The sequence below is a fragment of the Rhododendron vialii genome, chromosome 1a (genome assembly GCF_030253575.1).
Source record: "Rhododendron vialii isolate Sample 1 chromosome 1a, ASM3025357v1".
Taxonomy (NCBI): domain Eukaryota; kingdom Viridiplantae; phylum Streptophyta; class Magnoliopsida; order Ericales; family Ericaceae; genus Rhododendron; species Rhododendron vialii.
The window spans coordinates 42,038,558-42,054,423 of record NC_080557.1 but is presented as its reverse complement, the minus strand read 5'-3'; the positions used below and the strand labels follow the sequence as shown (position 1 = coordinate 42,054,423).

At 35.3% G+C, this 15,866-nt stretch overlaps 1 protein-coding gene across 1 annotated transcript; it reads left to right on the top strand.

Annotated features, from left to right (window-relative positions):
• The first annotated feature begins 11,213 nt into the window (after nt 1-11,213).
• Nucleotides 11,214-12,295, top strand: LOC131297999 (uncharacterized). The gene is made up of 3 exons (XM_058323252.1): nt 11,214-11,663; nt 11,753-11,895; nt 11,977-12,295. Exons 1-3 carry the CDS (start codon nt 11,325-11,327, stop codon nt 12,167-12,169), a joined length of 675 nt encoding a protein of 224 aa, XP_058179235.1. The 5' UTR covers nt 11,214-11,324; the 3' UTR covers nt 12,170-12,295.
• Nucleotides 12,296-15,866: the final 3,571 nt, after the last annotated feature.

Sequence of the window (15,866 nt, the reverse complement as noted above, 5' to 3'; positions counted from 1 at the left end):
ATAAAAGAAATTTAAAAAAAAATCTTTTAAAAAATACTTTTCAAAAAGAACAGCAAACAAAGCATTAAAGTTTTGAATTTATACTCTAATGCTTGATAAAGTCTTGAAAATCCAGGGATTCTCTAGTTTTGCCGATCGCGTGCACGGTCAGACCGGTACAAATCAAGTTGAAAAAACAATTAAAAAATGCATCACATGGGTTGCGTCAACGCGGTATCGTCATCTGGTGGAAGATATGACCGTTAAAACAGAGTAAAATGTCGTAAGCGATGACGGTATTTTCAAGTGCCCTCCTGACATCATCAATCGACATTGGAGATGTACGTACTACTAATAATGTCGTCATAACGTGGAGTATAACTTCACCACGTACATACCCCTCGTAATTGGAGTATAAAGGCTACTATTCCTCCGTTCCATTTTGGTTCTCTAATTTTGTTATTCGTATTATTTTTCAATCGCTTATATCTTTTAATATAAATTTTTAAAAATATATAATATAAATCTTATTTGATAGTTCTTGATTAGATTTATTATACAGAATTTTCAAAATTATAAAAAATATTATAAATTGTGAGATATAAATGTTTTAAAAAATGGCCCGAATAACAAAAATAGACAAAGAAAATGTGGCGAATGAAGTATTATAAGTACCGACGTTGTCCAGACCGACGGATTGCTGAAATTAAGTGGGCACAGAAAATTTGTGCCTATCTTTCCATTTCATTCATGCCTATGAATCTATCTACATGACCGGATGATAACGGAGCCGTTTTAGAGCGGAGGTCGAGGTTGTTTTGCTCGATGAGCCGAGGGAGTCAAGAAGGGGCACGAGGTACATACTAGTCAAAAAAAGGAGTTAGATGTGACTTGGTGTAAAAGTTGGCTATTCCTAACTAGCTTGTGGTCTTCTTGTTAAACCTTTTGGTTTATAAAAAATTTAGTAGATTAAAAGAACATCAGACATTGCATGTGCGAGCGCCAACCCACCCCACCAATTTCAATTCATTTCAATTTGTAGGGTTTCGTCACAACTTTTTTGACTATTCATCTGTCGTTAGTACCAGTATATTGTATAATTTCATATATCGTGGTCGTAAAGAGGAGAAAATTGTTCGCTGATGATATATAGGGCGCATGTAGATTAATCTCAACAATAATAAATAAAACATTGGAAGAAGAAACAAAGCAGAAAAAACAGCCAAATACACGAGGCCCAAAAACGGATCACATTGGCCATCTCATAGAACACCATGGTTATCAACACCATGATGTTGATAACTTCTTTTCTCATACAACACCATTTGTGTATTATTGAAGTTTAGCCTCAACCTCCTTGGCCCAAATGTAAAGTTCTCTCATATTCTCGGGACACTTTGAATGGTCAATTTCCATCATATGTCTCCACTTATCCTATACACCAACCAAATAGTCAACTCAAATGGGACGGAGCTAGGAATTTGATCCGAAAGGAACTCATTTAATAGACATATTAGTGTGACATTGAGTTCATCATTTCGAAAAGTGGAGACATATGTTAACATATCTTTTATTTAAAATTACATATCTTTTCATATAAAACACTACAGATAGATTTTTTTTTTCCAGCTACACATAGATACTGTTGAACAATCATTTTGTTTTATATTTATGTATATGTATCTAATGTACATGCATAATATGTTAGAAGGAAAAAAAGAAGAAGCATGGTTTAAGATTTACTGTTATCAAAGCTAGAGGTTAATTAATTAAGAAAAGCCGATCCTCACCATTAAGTGTTCTTTCTTTCGACCTTTATCCTTGAAATACGGTAACTGAACGATCTTTCCCCAACTGCAGAAATTATGATTGCAATGAAAAATTCACCCAGGCAATAAATTAAAATGGAGAGAGAGATCATTCATCTAACACCATATATATAATTAACCATATGCGCGCATTCACGCAGTCAATTAAGGTCACGCGCAAGATAATATATGCATGTATCTTAAACTCATCTATTCACATGCAGGGACGGGAAGAGATCGAGTCAAATTTAGAAATTGTCCTCTGAGGTGGCCAAAAATATTACAACAAAACGGAAAAAGGGAGGTCAGCTTGCGTTTCGGGAATATTAGCAATCTTATATCTAAATAAATAAATGGAACTGATGCATGTTGTTAAATAACATGAAACAAGTGGTGTACTCTATCTGAGAATATATTTTTTTGTCCCATTGATTGACTACTATTCTTTGTTTTATTTTTATTTTTGTTTTCTAGTTGAGATAATAGTTGTTTCCTTATAGCAAGTTTTTTGGCCTCCAGCGTTTGGCTGGTTCTTGTACAGCTAGGGTATGCCCCTAAGAGATTGTAATGATGAATTTGAACTTTTATAATAGAATGCACTTATAAAAAATTAAAAAAGAAAAAGAAAAGAAGAAGCAAGTGGAGTTAAATTAGGTACTTTTGAAGGAATACTTTTAAAATAGAGGAACAAATTAGCAAATGAAAACTATACTACATCAGTAATTTCACTCATGTTTGGATAAAAAACCAAAACACTTTCACACAACGGTTTGACTCTTCCTCGCACCAATTAGAGAAGAAGAAGATGATCTTGAATTTGAAGAATGGCACTATTTAAAAGCAACAAACAATATGGAACGGAAGAGAACCATAAACAACGTACAGTCCTCTTGTAGCTTTCCTTTTTGATGTGTTTAAGGAATTAATAAAGGAATTTTTACTGTAGTAATTAAGCTGATTATAATTAGAAAAGTTGATCCAACAACAAAAATAATGAAACATTACCGTTTCACTTTCACGCCGTGTTGGTGAACTGCTGTAATCAATTGAGTCACATCTTCAATGCTCCAAGGCACATAGGGCCTGCGGGAGAAATTGCCCGTTTCGCGCCGTGTCTGTCTCGATGAAGAAGTTGTTGCACCATGGACTACCTCCATCAATGGGCTGTTGGTGTTGGACATTGGTAGGACAACAAATTAATCATTTCGAATGATGATACTAGCTCAATCCCAAGAGAATTATCCGACAAGTAAATAAAACATTAAAGATGACATTTCTGCTAAAAAAAAACTTCTTTCATGATTTAATAGTAGTTGTCAATGAATTATTTTATTTTACGGAAAAAAAATTAATTTTTCTAAAACAAAAAGTTGCGTTTGACCTGTCTTAACTAATACTACTATTTTTCAGTTGACTTGGTGAATTTTACTTATGCTTTAGATTTTGGTCAAAAACTTCAATTTGTAATTCAACTCTCTGAGCTAGAGAAATCAGAATAGTATAAAAAATATGGACCAAGTTTAAAAAATTAAAAAATAAGCCAGTTGAGCTTTTGACTTATTTTTATTCTTTCTGATTTTTGTAAACCTTTTACTCATATAATTTTTCTTTTTCTTGAATGATAAAAGTAAAAGAAAACTTACCTATATAAATAATAAAATCTCAAAAAAGACAACCAAAAAATCTAAAATAAATAATTCAGGCCAAATGAAACATTATACAACTTAAAAGGAAGCCTAAATTAGGGTGTTTGCATGTAACGTTAATGTGTATAACAAATGTAAAAATGCGTAAAAATAATAATAATAAAAGGACAATAATGATCATTCTATTCTTAATTATTTGGTTATTGAAGGAAAAAATATGATGAAAAACAAGTGAAGAATTTTAAAAACCAACTTTCCATAGTAATAAGTCCGTTGATTTTTTCTTCAATTCCCTTCAGTTTTTCCCAATTAAAACCAAACAAGGAAAAGTAGTTTAATTATTTTACTCTTCTTTTAGTTTCTATTTTATTTTTTTGCATGTTGAATTACGCTTTTACGTACCTTGAGAAAGGCTGAGATGTGTATCCACTATTATAGCCCTCATTATGCAGCATGCCTTGGGAGGATTCTGTAAAGCTTGTAATTCAAAATCAAAGGTGACACACACACACACACACAATATTTATATATAGACAGGACATTCACTGTTTGTCAATTTCTAGATTTGAGTGTCGGATTGAGTTAATGACATTCAAAGCATCGTGGTCTCAAGGTTTTTTTCAAACTAAAAAAACAATCCTGGCAGAGAAGTACTCCTCTAGGATTACTATGTGCAGTATTTAAGAATCAAGGAGAGTTAATCAATTATTCAATTCTCACCACAATTGGTAGACCTGACGCTGTGATTGGTTGATCGAGCAGCTGTGAGAGCTCGTGAGAGAAATCAGCCTGGTTATAAACGGAATAAACATTATAGTCCATTGATTCGGGGTGAGACCGTGTGATTGGTTGATCAGGCAGCTGTGAGAGCTCGTGAGAGAAATCAACCTGGTTATAAACGGAATAAACATCATAGTCCATTGGTTCGGGGTGAGACCATACCGAGTGATCCACAAGTTGATCCATCACTGGCAGTTGAAAAGTAAGTACCTGTTGAGAGAGAGAGAGAGAGAGAGAGAGAGAGAGAGAGAGTAATTCTGTTGATCGAGCTAGAGAGAGAGAACAGATTTCATGAATCACACAAAAGACTTGACACATGAAGCGTAGTGAATATAGGGAAATACAACGTACTCACAAGTACTAGTCTCAAGAGGATGTGAACTCTGAATAAGATCGAAGAAGAAGGTGGCAACGTTCTCTTGTAAACTATTTTGTGGAATGTAGTAGGACTATGACCACCTGTTAATTTGTATATAGACTTAGCTCTTAATTAGCTGCACCATACTCTGTTCTTTGGAAGCCGACGATCATATATAGTGAGCATTCGGGGGGGGACCTCTGGGATTTGACATTAGCGATTAGCAGTTTACATTGACAGGGATTCTGGGATCGATTCATGAATCCCAGGCCTCTCTCTCTCTCTCCATGCGATTTTCTCAAGTTGCACCATAAACTAAGATGAAAAATCATTATGCTTACTTTTAAGCATAAACTATTTATATTTGCCTATAAATAGTAATTTCGGTATTAGGAGGCATCATCCTCTCCGTTGAAAAAATGAAGAGGTGATGCAATATGCATATGCATATCAAAGCTAGAGGTTAATTAATTAAGAAAGCCGATCCTCACCATTAAGTGTTCTTTCTTTCGACCTTTATCCTTGAAATACGGTAACTGAACGATCTTTCCCCAACGGCAGAAATTATGTTAGCAATGAAAAATTCACCCAGGCAATAAATTAAAATGGAGAGAGAGATCATTCATCTAACACCATATATATGAGAGAATTTTTCATAAGTCCATTATAGCACTTTCTAAACCCCATAAGTCCATTTCTAAATTCTATAACCCCCTAAGTCCACTAACCTATTAGTAAGGATATAATAATCCTGATTGGACTAATATACCCCTATTTTTTTAAAAAAAATTGCCCCGTTTTTTCATCAATTTAAAAACATCCAGTTCAAAATTCTCCATATCCCGAATAAAACTCCCGAATTACTACAAAACCCCTCCCCCCTTCCCCCCTCCCTCCCCTTTCAGAAGGAAGAAACTGGACGATTCCTGTAAAATACTCAAAAGACCTAGACGGTTTGTGAAGAGCAGTGGATCGCCGTCGGCCTTCTTCGTTCACCGATCGCCGTCGAACTTCTTCGTTCACCGACGGTCTCGCTTCTCCGATCGTTGCCGTTCGTCGCCCTACTTCGTCGGACCTTCTTTGTAGTTCGTCTCCGTTCGTCACCCGTTCTTCACCCGTTTTATTCTGGTGCATGTGGTCGTTCCTCGCTCGTTCATCGGACCTTAACGGTATATATTCTCCGTTTTCGATTTCGTTTGATTCATCTCCGTCATTCTGCATCGACGGTCGCCGTCGAAACCCTTCGGTTCATCCCCATTGCCGTCAATCTCTTCCGTTTGCTACGATCCATTCAGTATGTTTCTTAGAAAACCAAAAGTGAACTATGGGTATATATGGTTATATATATTTGATAGGTTGGTGTTTGGTAAAGCTAGGGATTCGATTGATAGTATATATAGGGTTATATTAATGACGGTTATATATGGTTATATCAATCTCTGATCTGGTATGGTATGGTTGAATTGAGTTGGAGATTCGATTGATAGTATATATATGGTTATATCAATGATTTTTTTACTTTTGATATGCTGAGTAGCATAGGTTTGCATTGGACTGCTGTTTATTATAGATCAGTTGTTTTGACTTTCAAGAGATGTTCATACTCTAAACTGATGTTGTTTAGTCCATATGGTTACGGAAAATGTTTGCAAGTTTGTTTTGAATCGTTCTTCTCCGTTTGTCGCCCTAATTTCAGGGTCCCAAAATCAGACTTTGCTGACCGACTTCTCCATCAGATCCTACGACGCAATCGATACACTTGGTATGTTTCTCTTTGTATATATGGTTATATGAATGGTTTGGGTATTTTAAGTTCTGGTTTTGTATATATATTGTTATATCATAAATTAGATTTCTCTTAGTTCAGAGTTTGATGATCTCTTTTGAGGGTTTTTTATGAATGGTTTATATGTATGTTTATGTCTATGTTTGAGCAGTCCAGCATATATGGTTATATATCTGGTTTGAGCAGTCATATGTTCTTAGTTCTTGAGCAGTCATATGTTCTTAGTTCTTGTGCAATCTATACCACCAATCCTATCAAATGGTTAATGGTTACATGTTTGTGTTTTTCTTTTCTTATATATGGTTATATAAGTGGTCTGGCTATGATAATTTAGTGCTTTAATTGCGAGTATATATGGTTATATCAATACATGAGCAGTCCAGTTTATGATTCTCTTAGTATATATGGTTATATAATTGGGTTGGCCAAGTTATCAATTGAGGTAGAGTGTACTTATAAGTTTTTTCCCAACTTAGGAGATAAACCGGAATTTCCCTCCAGTATCTCTCTAGAAAATTGCTATCATGTCCTCTAAAAATATCATGTTTAAATCCCCCTAGTATTTTGAATTTTAGACAAAACTCTTGTATACGTTATACAATTGAAAGCTTACTGATGGATGTTCAATTTTTTGTTATCAAGAGCAGTCCAGTTTATGTTTCTTTTCGTATTTATGGTTATATATTTGGTTTGGCCAATCTATGTTAGGGTTTTGAGTGCGAGTATATATGATTGTATCAATGTTGTCTATATATTTGGATCAACTAGGCCGCTGCGCGGACCATTTCAATAATATAATTTAATTCGTCTTATATATATAACCCAATTTAACGAAAAACACGTTTTCCCTCTGTACATGAGATATATATGGTTATATATCCTATAATGTATACTATATCGGGCCATCATTCCTTACATATATGGTTACATGTGATTTTTCTGGTATAGTGTATAATGAGACGTATGACATTTAGGTTATGTAACGTTTATGTTTTCATTTAACCACTGATTATCATAAACGTATAAAGCTATATATTTCCATATGTTAATTTTGTTCATTGTATGTGCAGCAATGACTAATCCAGAAATCACAGGGAAAGAGTTGGTACCTGTGGCAAATGCTCAACCATTAGCAATGATTGACCATCAAAAACAGATGAGGCAGAAGAAATCACCAAGGAAACGGACAGTAGACCCAACTGTCATAAATATTGAAGACAGTGAGGAAAAGTCCAAGGTCGTCAAGTCTGCCTCACCCACCCCCCGGAAAAAAGTGGACGGAAAAAAGAGTAAAGGACCAGTAGTTGCTGATGAAACACCAACTGTACAGAAATCACCTACCCCAACTAAAAAGGTGATGCCGACAAGAATAAAGTTCAAAGACCATGGTAAAAAGCCGGAGACTGAAAATGTTTATGAGAGAAAGAGGAAAAGGGCAAAAAGGGAAGACAAAAGAGTTATAAATCTGCAGTCCCCGACAAAGAGAGTGACACGTTCTTCTGAGGCAGTGCATAAATTGAAAAGGGGTAAGGATGGTGAAGAAAAAAAGATCGACACAAAGAAGGAAGAAAAAAAACCACCGCCAAAAGAAAGGGAGGACAAAGGATTTAAAAGAAAAACAAGGTCTCAAATCCCCAAGGACGGATGTTTGAACAGAAAATCAAAGGTGAACAAAAAGGGGGAAGAAGAAAAAGATGAGTGGGATGAAGAAGAAGAAGATGAGTGGGAAGAAGAAGAAGATGAGTGTGATGAAGAAGAGAGGGATGAAGAAGAAAAGGGAAAGGGGAAGAAAGGGCATAAAAGTGAAGGGTTCAAGGGCAAACGAAAACAAGAAAAAGTAGAACCTGGGATGTCTAATAATCCCCGGAATGTAAAGAGACATATTCAGTACAGGTAAGGACACATGAATATATGTATATATGATTGTATTGATATAATATTATATATGTTCTACTGACTTGTGACAGGATATATATGATGTTATTAACTGAAATATATATAGTTTTATATGATATTCTGTATTAGTTTACTTGAATTGCACCATCATATTAATGTTAGATGTTCCATATTAACATTGATATAATGTTATATATGATATACGTAATTGTGAAAGGTCATGTATAATGTCATTACCTGAATTATATATGGTTATATATGGTACTCTGAATCATTTCCAGTGTATTGCTTATATATATGATATTCTGTACCAATGTGTGTATTTTATGCAGGTCAACTTTAAATACTATGGTAAAACTAATAAGGAGTATTCCTACCGGGGAATTCACACCACTTCAAATTCAGGAGATCAATAAAACACCATTTGCGAAAATTTTGTTGGGTATTGTAGAAGCAAAAATGGATGAGGCCTACGTAAGGAAGAGCGATACCGACGTTTTAAAGTTGGTAAAGCAATATGAGGGTACAAGTGGGAGATTCAAATTGGGTGGCAAGTCTGTGAAAATAACGGCGAAAGAGGTTACACTCATATTTGGAATACAATCTGGTCCTAAAAGGATTGTACTAAATCCAACTCCAAGGGTCCCAAAATCAGACTTCGCTGATCGCCTTTGCCCAGGTCCCAAAGGCCAAAGGATATTAACAATTCCGTTACTTAGGGAATTCTTTACCAAGGCTGTTAAAGGCACCACTTTGCAGGATGCGAATGATTTGGTGCGTGTCCTATGCCTTTTGTTAATAGGGACATTGTTTTTTGCAAACACACAAGCCAGAGTGAGTTGGGGTTACTTGGAGTTCGTGGAATATTTGGATAATGGCACCTCCTACGATTGGGCAACCTTCATCACCGAAGACGTCATCCAAGAATTGAACAAAAGGGCTTCTTTGAAACCAACAAAAGTCGGAGGATGCGTAATGGGACTTATGGTAACAATGACTTCCCCATTTATAATGTTTATAGTTTTTCCAATTTTTTGGTATGTTTAAAACTAATTTGTGCCTTCTTTCAAAAACAGTATTGGCTTTGTGAGCACGTGTCTTTAATTAATCAGGGAGATCCACAAATCATACCAAGGTTCATCAAGTGGAGGATTGGTGACCTAACAAATGCACTGCGTACAAACAACTTGGACTCTCTTGATCCGCAGTTGGTAAGCATTGTATAGAGTTATATGTTTTTTTATGAACGTATTTATAAACAGTTTTGGTGCTAGATGTGATTTATAAACATCATTGTTTATTGTCTATTTTTAAAGGTATTATCTTCAGAATTGGAGCCAAGCGACGCGGAGGAAGAATTGTATAGGTTTTCCCTAGTCCTTGATGTCAAGGCTGCTAAGTTGAAGACGGCAGTTGACAAGTCGGGCGATGAGGTCGTGGAGGATACGAGTGATGAGGAAACGGAAAGTGAGCAGGATGAAGTGGTAGACCTACTAGGTATAATCAGAACTTTGACCGAAAATAATGCAGAAAAGGACCATATAATTTCTGAACTTCGGAGGGAAAACAAGGAGAAACCTGACACAATAGTTGAACTTAGGAGGAGGATTACAAAGCATACACAAACCACAACACCTGGTTTAGGATTCGAAGGCATCTCCGCACAATTTGATAAAGACCACCTAGAGCACGAAAATGTTACTTTACATACGGAGATAGGCGGCATGCTCATAGAGAAAGACATTGTTGAAGAAAAACTTGAAGTGGCCGGAGATATAATTGATGATTTTGTGACACATGCTGTAACACAAACGTACAAGGTAAGTCAAATATATTAGGATATATATGCATGCTATTTAATAATCCTATTTAGGTAATAAGTTAACAATTATAAGTGTGGTGTTTTTTTAAAAAAAACAGCCAGTTGAAGATGTGGGCGAGAAGGAAACCAAGTCTAAAGAACAAGAAATAGAAAATGTGGAAGAAGAAGAAGAAGAAGAAGAAGAAGGGGGGATTGAATTTGTCCAGGATGAGGGTGGGACAGAGTACATAATGGTGCCAGATGCAGAAGTGGACAGTACGACTGTTGAAGCATACATGAGTATACTAGAATGCGACACACCGAAAGGGAAGAGGGGAAAAACGAAAGTAAAAGTGAAATCATCGTCGCTAACTAGAGGAGTGAAAAAAAAGTTCACCAGAGTGGAGAAGCAGTTAGACGATTATGTCTACAGTGATTTGGAAAAGGGGGCAAAGAATAAATTGAAACAAAAGTGGAATCCTAGTGCAGCACCGTTGATTCACTTGCTATCGAATACCGATGTGAAGCTATTGCAACAAATCGTTGACTGTTCTGACGCAGATCTCACGTAAGTAAATATACTACAATCATATATCCTCATATAACCTATTGCATGTTAGGATCTGCTGTCAAAGGGTACATTGTACTGTTTTGCGACTTGGTAGGGCAATTACATGTTACACTAGTGAAGATTTTTTGATACCTTGTGATTCTGTGAAAGTGAAAGGGGAAAACTTCCGTCTGGCTTATGACTTTTGATGTGTTGTTTTAAGGTTCATGGTTCATTTCCTTGGCCTTTTACTATGCCTCATCCTTTTTGGCTATACTGCATTTCATTACATTAACTGCTAACTGCTATTTGTTCATAGATGAAAAAATAGAAGAGTACATATTTCCCACATTTTCTTATTTATAACCATTAATGCAATGATATAATGTCAAACATATGTGATAACAGTTGCACTGTCTGGACCAATGATGTGACGAGAGAAATTGTACCTCTAGAAGACATACTGAAACTATTACAAGGAGGGGACGTCTCAAACTGGGTATGGCAATCCTATCTTATATCATGCAGCAAAAACATATAAACAATTTGTGTACATATTGGTCGATTCTATTCTTACCTAAATATGGAAAATAATGCAGATGATCGACGGTCTAACTCGTATGCTAACGATCCAGCTGGATAATGATAAATACAACCACAGTAACGTTGCATATTTCCCATGCACCATCTGGGTAAAAAACATCTATTTTACTCTTGTAAATGCCTGCATATTTAAGGTTATATATGACCATCTGTCTACTGTACTTACAAGATTTACCAATTCAACAGACTATGCTGAACACCCCGAAAAGCGATATGAGAGCAGTTCTACTCGACAATAAGCTTCATCGTGTGTTTGAAAACGTCCGGCAAAATGGGACTAAATACTATCGTTACTTGGTATTCCCTATGAATGGCAACGGAGACAAATCACTGAAAATTACACCGTACCATTGGACAATTCTTTTCTTTGATGTTAGGAAAAAAAATTGGATGCACTACAATTCGTTGAGAAAGAGAGACGGCAGAGATCCACTCCTGAAGGACGCCACCTTTGTGGTACGCTTAATATTTCCATACATGCAAATACTCGAAAATCCATTCACCAAAAATATCACCATCACTAATATTGTGCATTGTAAATGTAGAAAAAATATGTGGAGAATTACATGAAGGAGATGCATGCTGAGCTGAAGAACCAAAGTGCAGGTACGGAAATACTCTTTGAAGAACAGAATTTTGATGCTCCAATCTTCTCACCTCAACATGCTCCACAACAAGAAAGTACATCGTAAGCTTCGAAACTCCATACAACAGTTTGCAAAGAATTCCAAATCAACTTATCTTGTTTATTTGCCACATAACTATGCAGGGTTGATTGTGGTGTTATTGTGTGCATTCTCATGGAAGTATTGGCGCACCTTGAGCCAATCCCAAAAACATTGACAAAGACTGAAATTGACAAGTATAGAGTCGGTTTAGTATCTCGATTTTTGAACGATGAAGGTAGAAGCTGGACGATAAAGAAATGGGAAGCAAGAAGGATGGGGAAGGCGTCGCAATGAGCGTCTGTGCATTTTTTGGTGTTTCCGATACATTATTTTTGGGTTTAGGATTTTCTTTGGTTAAGGGGTCTTAACATTTTGATCGGATTTGACTTCGCCTATTAACTGTTAGTGATGGTCTGTTTTAGATGGTACATTTTGTAAATGATGGAATTAATATGTTAACGTAATTGGGAATGTTGGCAGGCTGTTACATTTGAGAATTAAAATGTATAGTTCATCACAATATATTCGATCTACCTACATGGTCATATTTACTTATGGACTCAAATACACGACAGGATGTTATATTACAATGTTATATGATTTCTTTTGGTTGTGCTGTGCTGTTTCCACTGTATAAAACATTATAACGTTATATATTCTTAACTGGACAAATGGTTATTGTTAATGAATTCCAATATATAACGTTAAACCAAAACAACAAAAATCATTTTAGGTTTGCATCCTTAATTTTTCAAAAAAAATAAATTACTGACAAACGTGGTTATATATCAAAAAACTGTACAACATAACAAACATATATGGTCATATATTTGAGTATTTAATATGTAACTTAAGAAAAAAATAATATATAATGTTATATAATGTTATATAACGTTATATAAGTTTAATAACGTTATATACAGTGGACCAGAAAAGGAGAATATAGGAATTTATATAACGTTATATAAATGTAATATGTCACACCGTACACAACTGATGTCTATAAAACAGCAGTGTATCTAAAAATGAGAATATAGAATGTTATATAAGATTATAGAAAGCTAAAATGTCAAACTGTACACACCTCACGTCCACAAAACAACAGAACTATTTATTTATCCATAATCCAAAAGAAACAATTTCAATATTTTCAGCACAAATAAAGAAAAACAAAACAAGCCCCCAACTTTATAATATAGATTCGTCCTAATCTCTCCTTTATTTTCATGTTTGACCTCCTTGCCTCATATATCGCTTGGCTCTTTGCATGTTCTTCGGTTGTGCTTTGTAGCCTTGTAGTACTTTCCATAGTAATAAGTCCGTTGATTTTTCTTTCTTCAATTCCCTTCAGTTTTTCCCAATTAAAACCAAACAAAGAAAAGTAGTTTAATTATTTTACTCTTCTTTTAGTTTCTATTTTATTTTTTTGCATGTTGAATTACGCTTTTACCTTGAGAAATGATGAGATGTGTATCCACAGTGCCCGGAATTATAGCCATCATTATGCAGCATGCCTTGGGAGGATTCTGTAAAGCTTAGTAATTCAAAATCAAAGGAGGCATATACACACACACAATATTAATTTATACATAGACACATATTCTATAAGCACTTTTTTGCATATGCTCTTTCATATTCTCTTATCCTATGTATGTTCTTTCATTTTTTCGTATGCAGATCGAATAGATGAAATTGCTGTGCAAAAGCAGAAACATTGTTTTAGTTGCTAAGAAATACTAGTACTTTAATTTCAGCTTGAAATTGTTGAATTATTTTTGAATGTGAACTTCAAAAATTATTTTGCTTTGGCTAACATTTTGTCGTTCTGATTATTGGAACTTCATTTTTTTTTTTTTTTTTTTTTTGCTCGGCAAAAGGAAATTTTATTAGAACTCGAAAGGGTACATCAAGAAGAAAAGCTGAGGAGCAAAATAGCTCAACACAACAAAAGAAGACAAAAGCAGATCTCATCCTGCAGGAGATTGGATGAGTACACCTCAAAGATTACAATTTTAACAATCGAATATCATCTAACAATCATTATTGGAACTTCTTTTTCTCTAATATTGTTAGGATGGATGGTGAAACCCTGAAATAACATGGTAAAAGCTGTATATATTTTTATGCTGGATATATATGCATCGTGTAATTTGCAGTTTGAAATTCATGAAAAGGTTTTCCACTTTTAAAATTTTTAAAGTAATAGTAGTTCTCTCGATAGCGGGACAATCAAGTGGTGCGACCTGCACGTGCCTCATGGCCCATGTCCGAGTACAAATATAGTACAGTATTAAAAATAATAAAACAACTGACAATGTAGTCGGACCAACAACACTCTTTCCCGTAGATAAAAAAGGAATCGAAAAAGCTACGCGCAACGAATCTCAAGTGAACTTGCACGGATACCTTATATGGCGGTATAATGGATTGTTTTTTTCTTGTGTTAAAAACCTTTGGTTTTATTCTCCTTTTAAGGCTCTTCAACGAGAGAGTTCTAGAGCTAAAAATGTAGGTGGACAAATTCAAATAGTACTTTGATCAGCACTAGATTGTAATGGCTTCTCGTGTCTCTTGACCGGAATTCTAGTTCGTCGTCGGAACCCTAATTAATAGGACCCTCGGCCATGAAGGCTATTGGCGTGCCGAACGTCGAGGGTAAAAATGACTTAGGGTTGTCTGGACCACTGGACCACGTTCGGAAATGGCACGAGCTGTTTCGCTCGGCCTGCTACAATACCCTATTTCAAGAAACAAGAGCTGAAAATCAAATTAAACTACTCGAATTTGAGTAGTGTTTAATTTGTTGAAATCTTTTCTTCTTGTCCCTATTCTTCTGTGGTCATGAGAACCGGATGAACTGAAGAAGAATGAAACTTTATTTTTTTTAATGTTTTTGGATCATCGAAGAAGATGAAAAATTGTTTATGTCCTTTGGGTGAAGATAATTTCCAAAGGAAAAGGAACCAGAGGAACCTAATCAGGAAAACAATGAACAGTATACATACCACTACTCTTTATTATATGTACTGACTATTGTATTATTTTGTCATAAAAGCTTGTTTGGTCTCTTTTAATCTATGCAATACGAAACTCCATGTGTTCTAATCTGTCTTATATAATATTGTAGGTTCATCGTCAAAAATCATGTTATTTTCCGGATCGAATATTAAAAGATTTTTGTTCGTTTTTCATTTTGAATTTCTTTTATACCAATTTAAAGAATTAATCGAGATCTTTAAATTGGTGCAATAAAAAAATCATGGATTAGATACGAGAGTACTTGATGATCTTATTCGAAGAATGATACAATTTTCAAAAAACGGACAAGTTATCAAAATAAAGCAAAAGGAAGCACGATCTATCTGACTTTTTTGGATATGGCAAGCATGTTAAAAAGCCAACGTTGGCTTTACTGAACGGATAATTATTTAGTGGTTTTGAGGCACTACAGTCACATGTAGTCTCCATCACAACACTTTTTTTTTTTTTTTTTTTGCTCAGCAAAACAAAGAAATTTTATTAGCTCGAAAGGGATATATTGAGAAGAGGCTCACTAAGCACAAACACTTAAGAGCAAAGGAGAACAAGAAAAATGGAAGAAGAGGACCATCCAACAGAGAGTTGGACCGCCCCACTCCTCTCCAACGAACTTAGACTTTCATCTTCTTCATACCGTCAAGATAATCCTTAAAATCCTCCACCGAGTGCACCTTAATATCAAACTTCACCTTAATCCACGTTGCTACTCTAGTTTTGATTAACTTCCCAAGATCCTCTACTCGCCATGTAGCATTGTTAAACACAAGATCATTCCGGACCAACCATAAAGACCAAATTGTCGCATGAAAAGTTGTTTCCCACAGTACTTCTCCATCACAACACATTTACGTGCGATTTTGAGTTGCACATGAATTAATTGTGAAAGAGTTAGACGCCTAAACAATGCTTGGTCAAAACCGTGTTGGCCGAGGGCCCTGTTCCGCTAAAATTA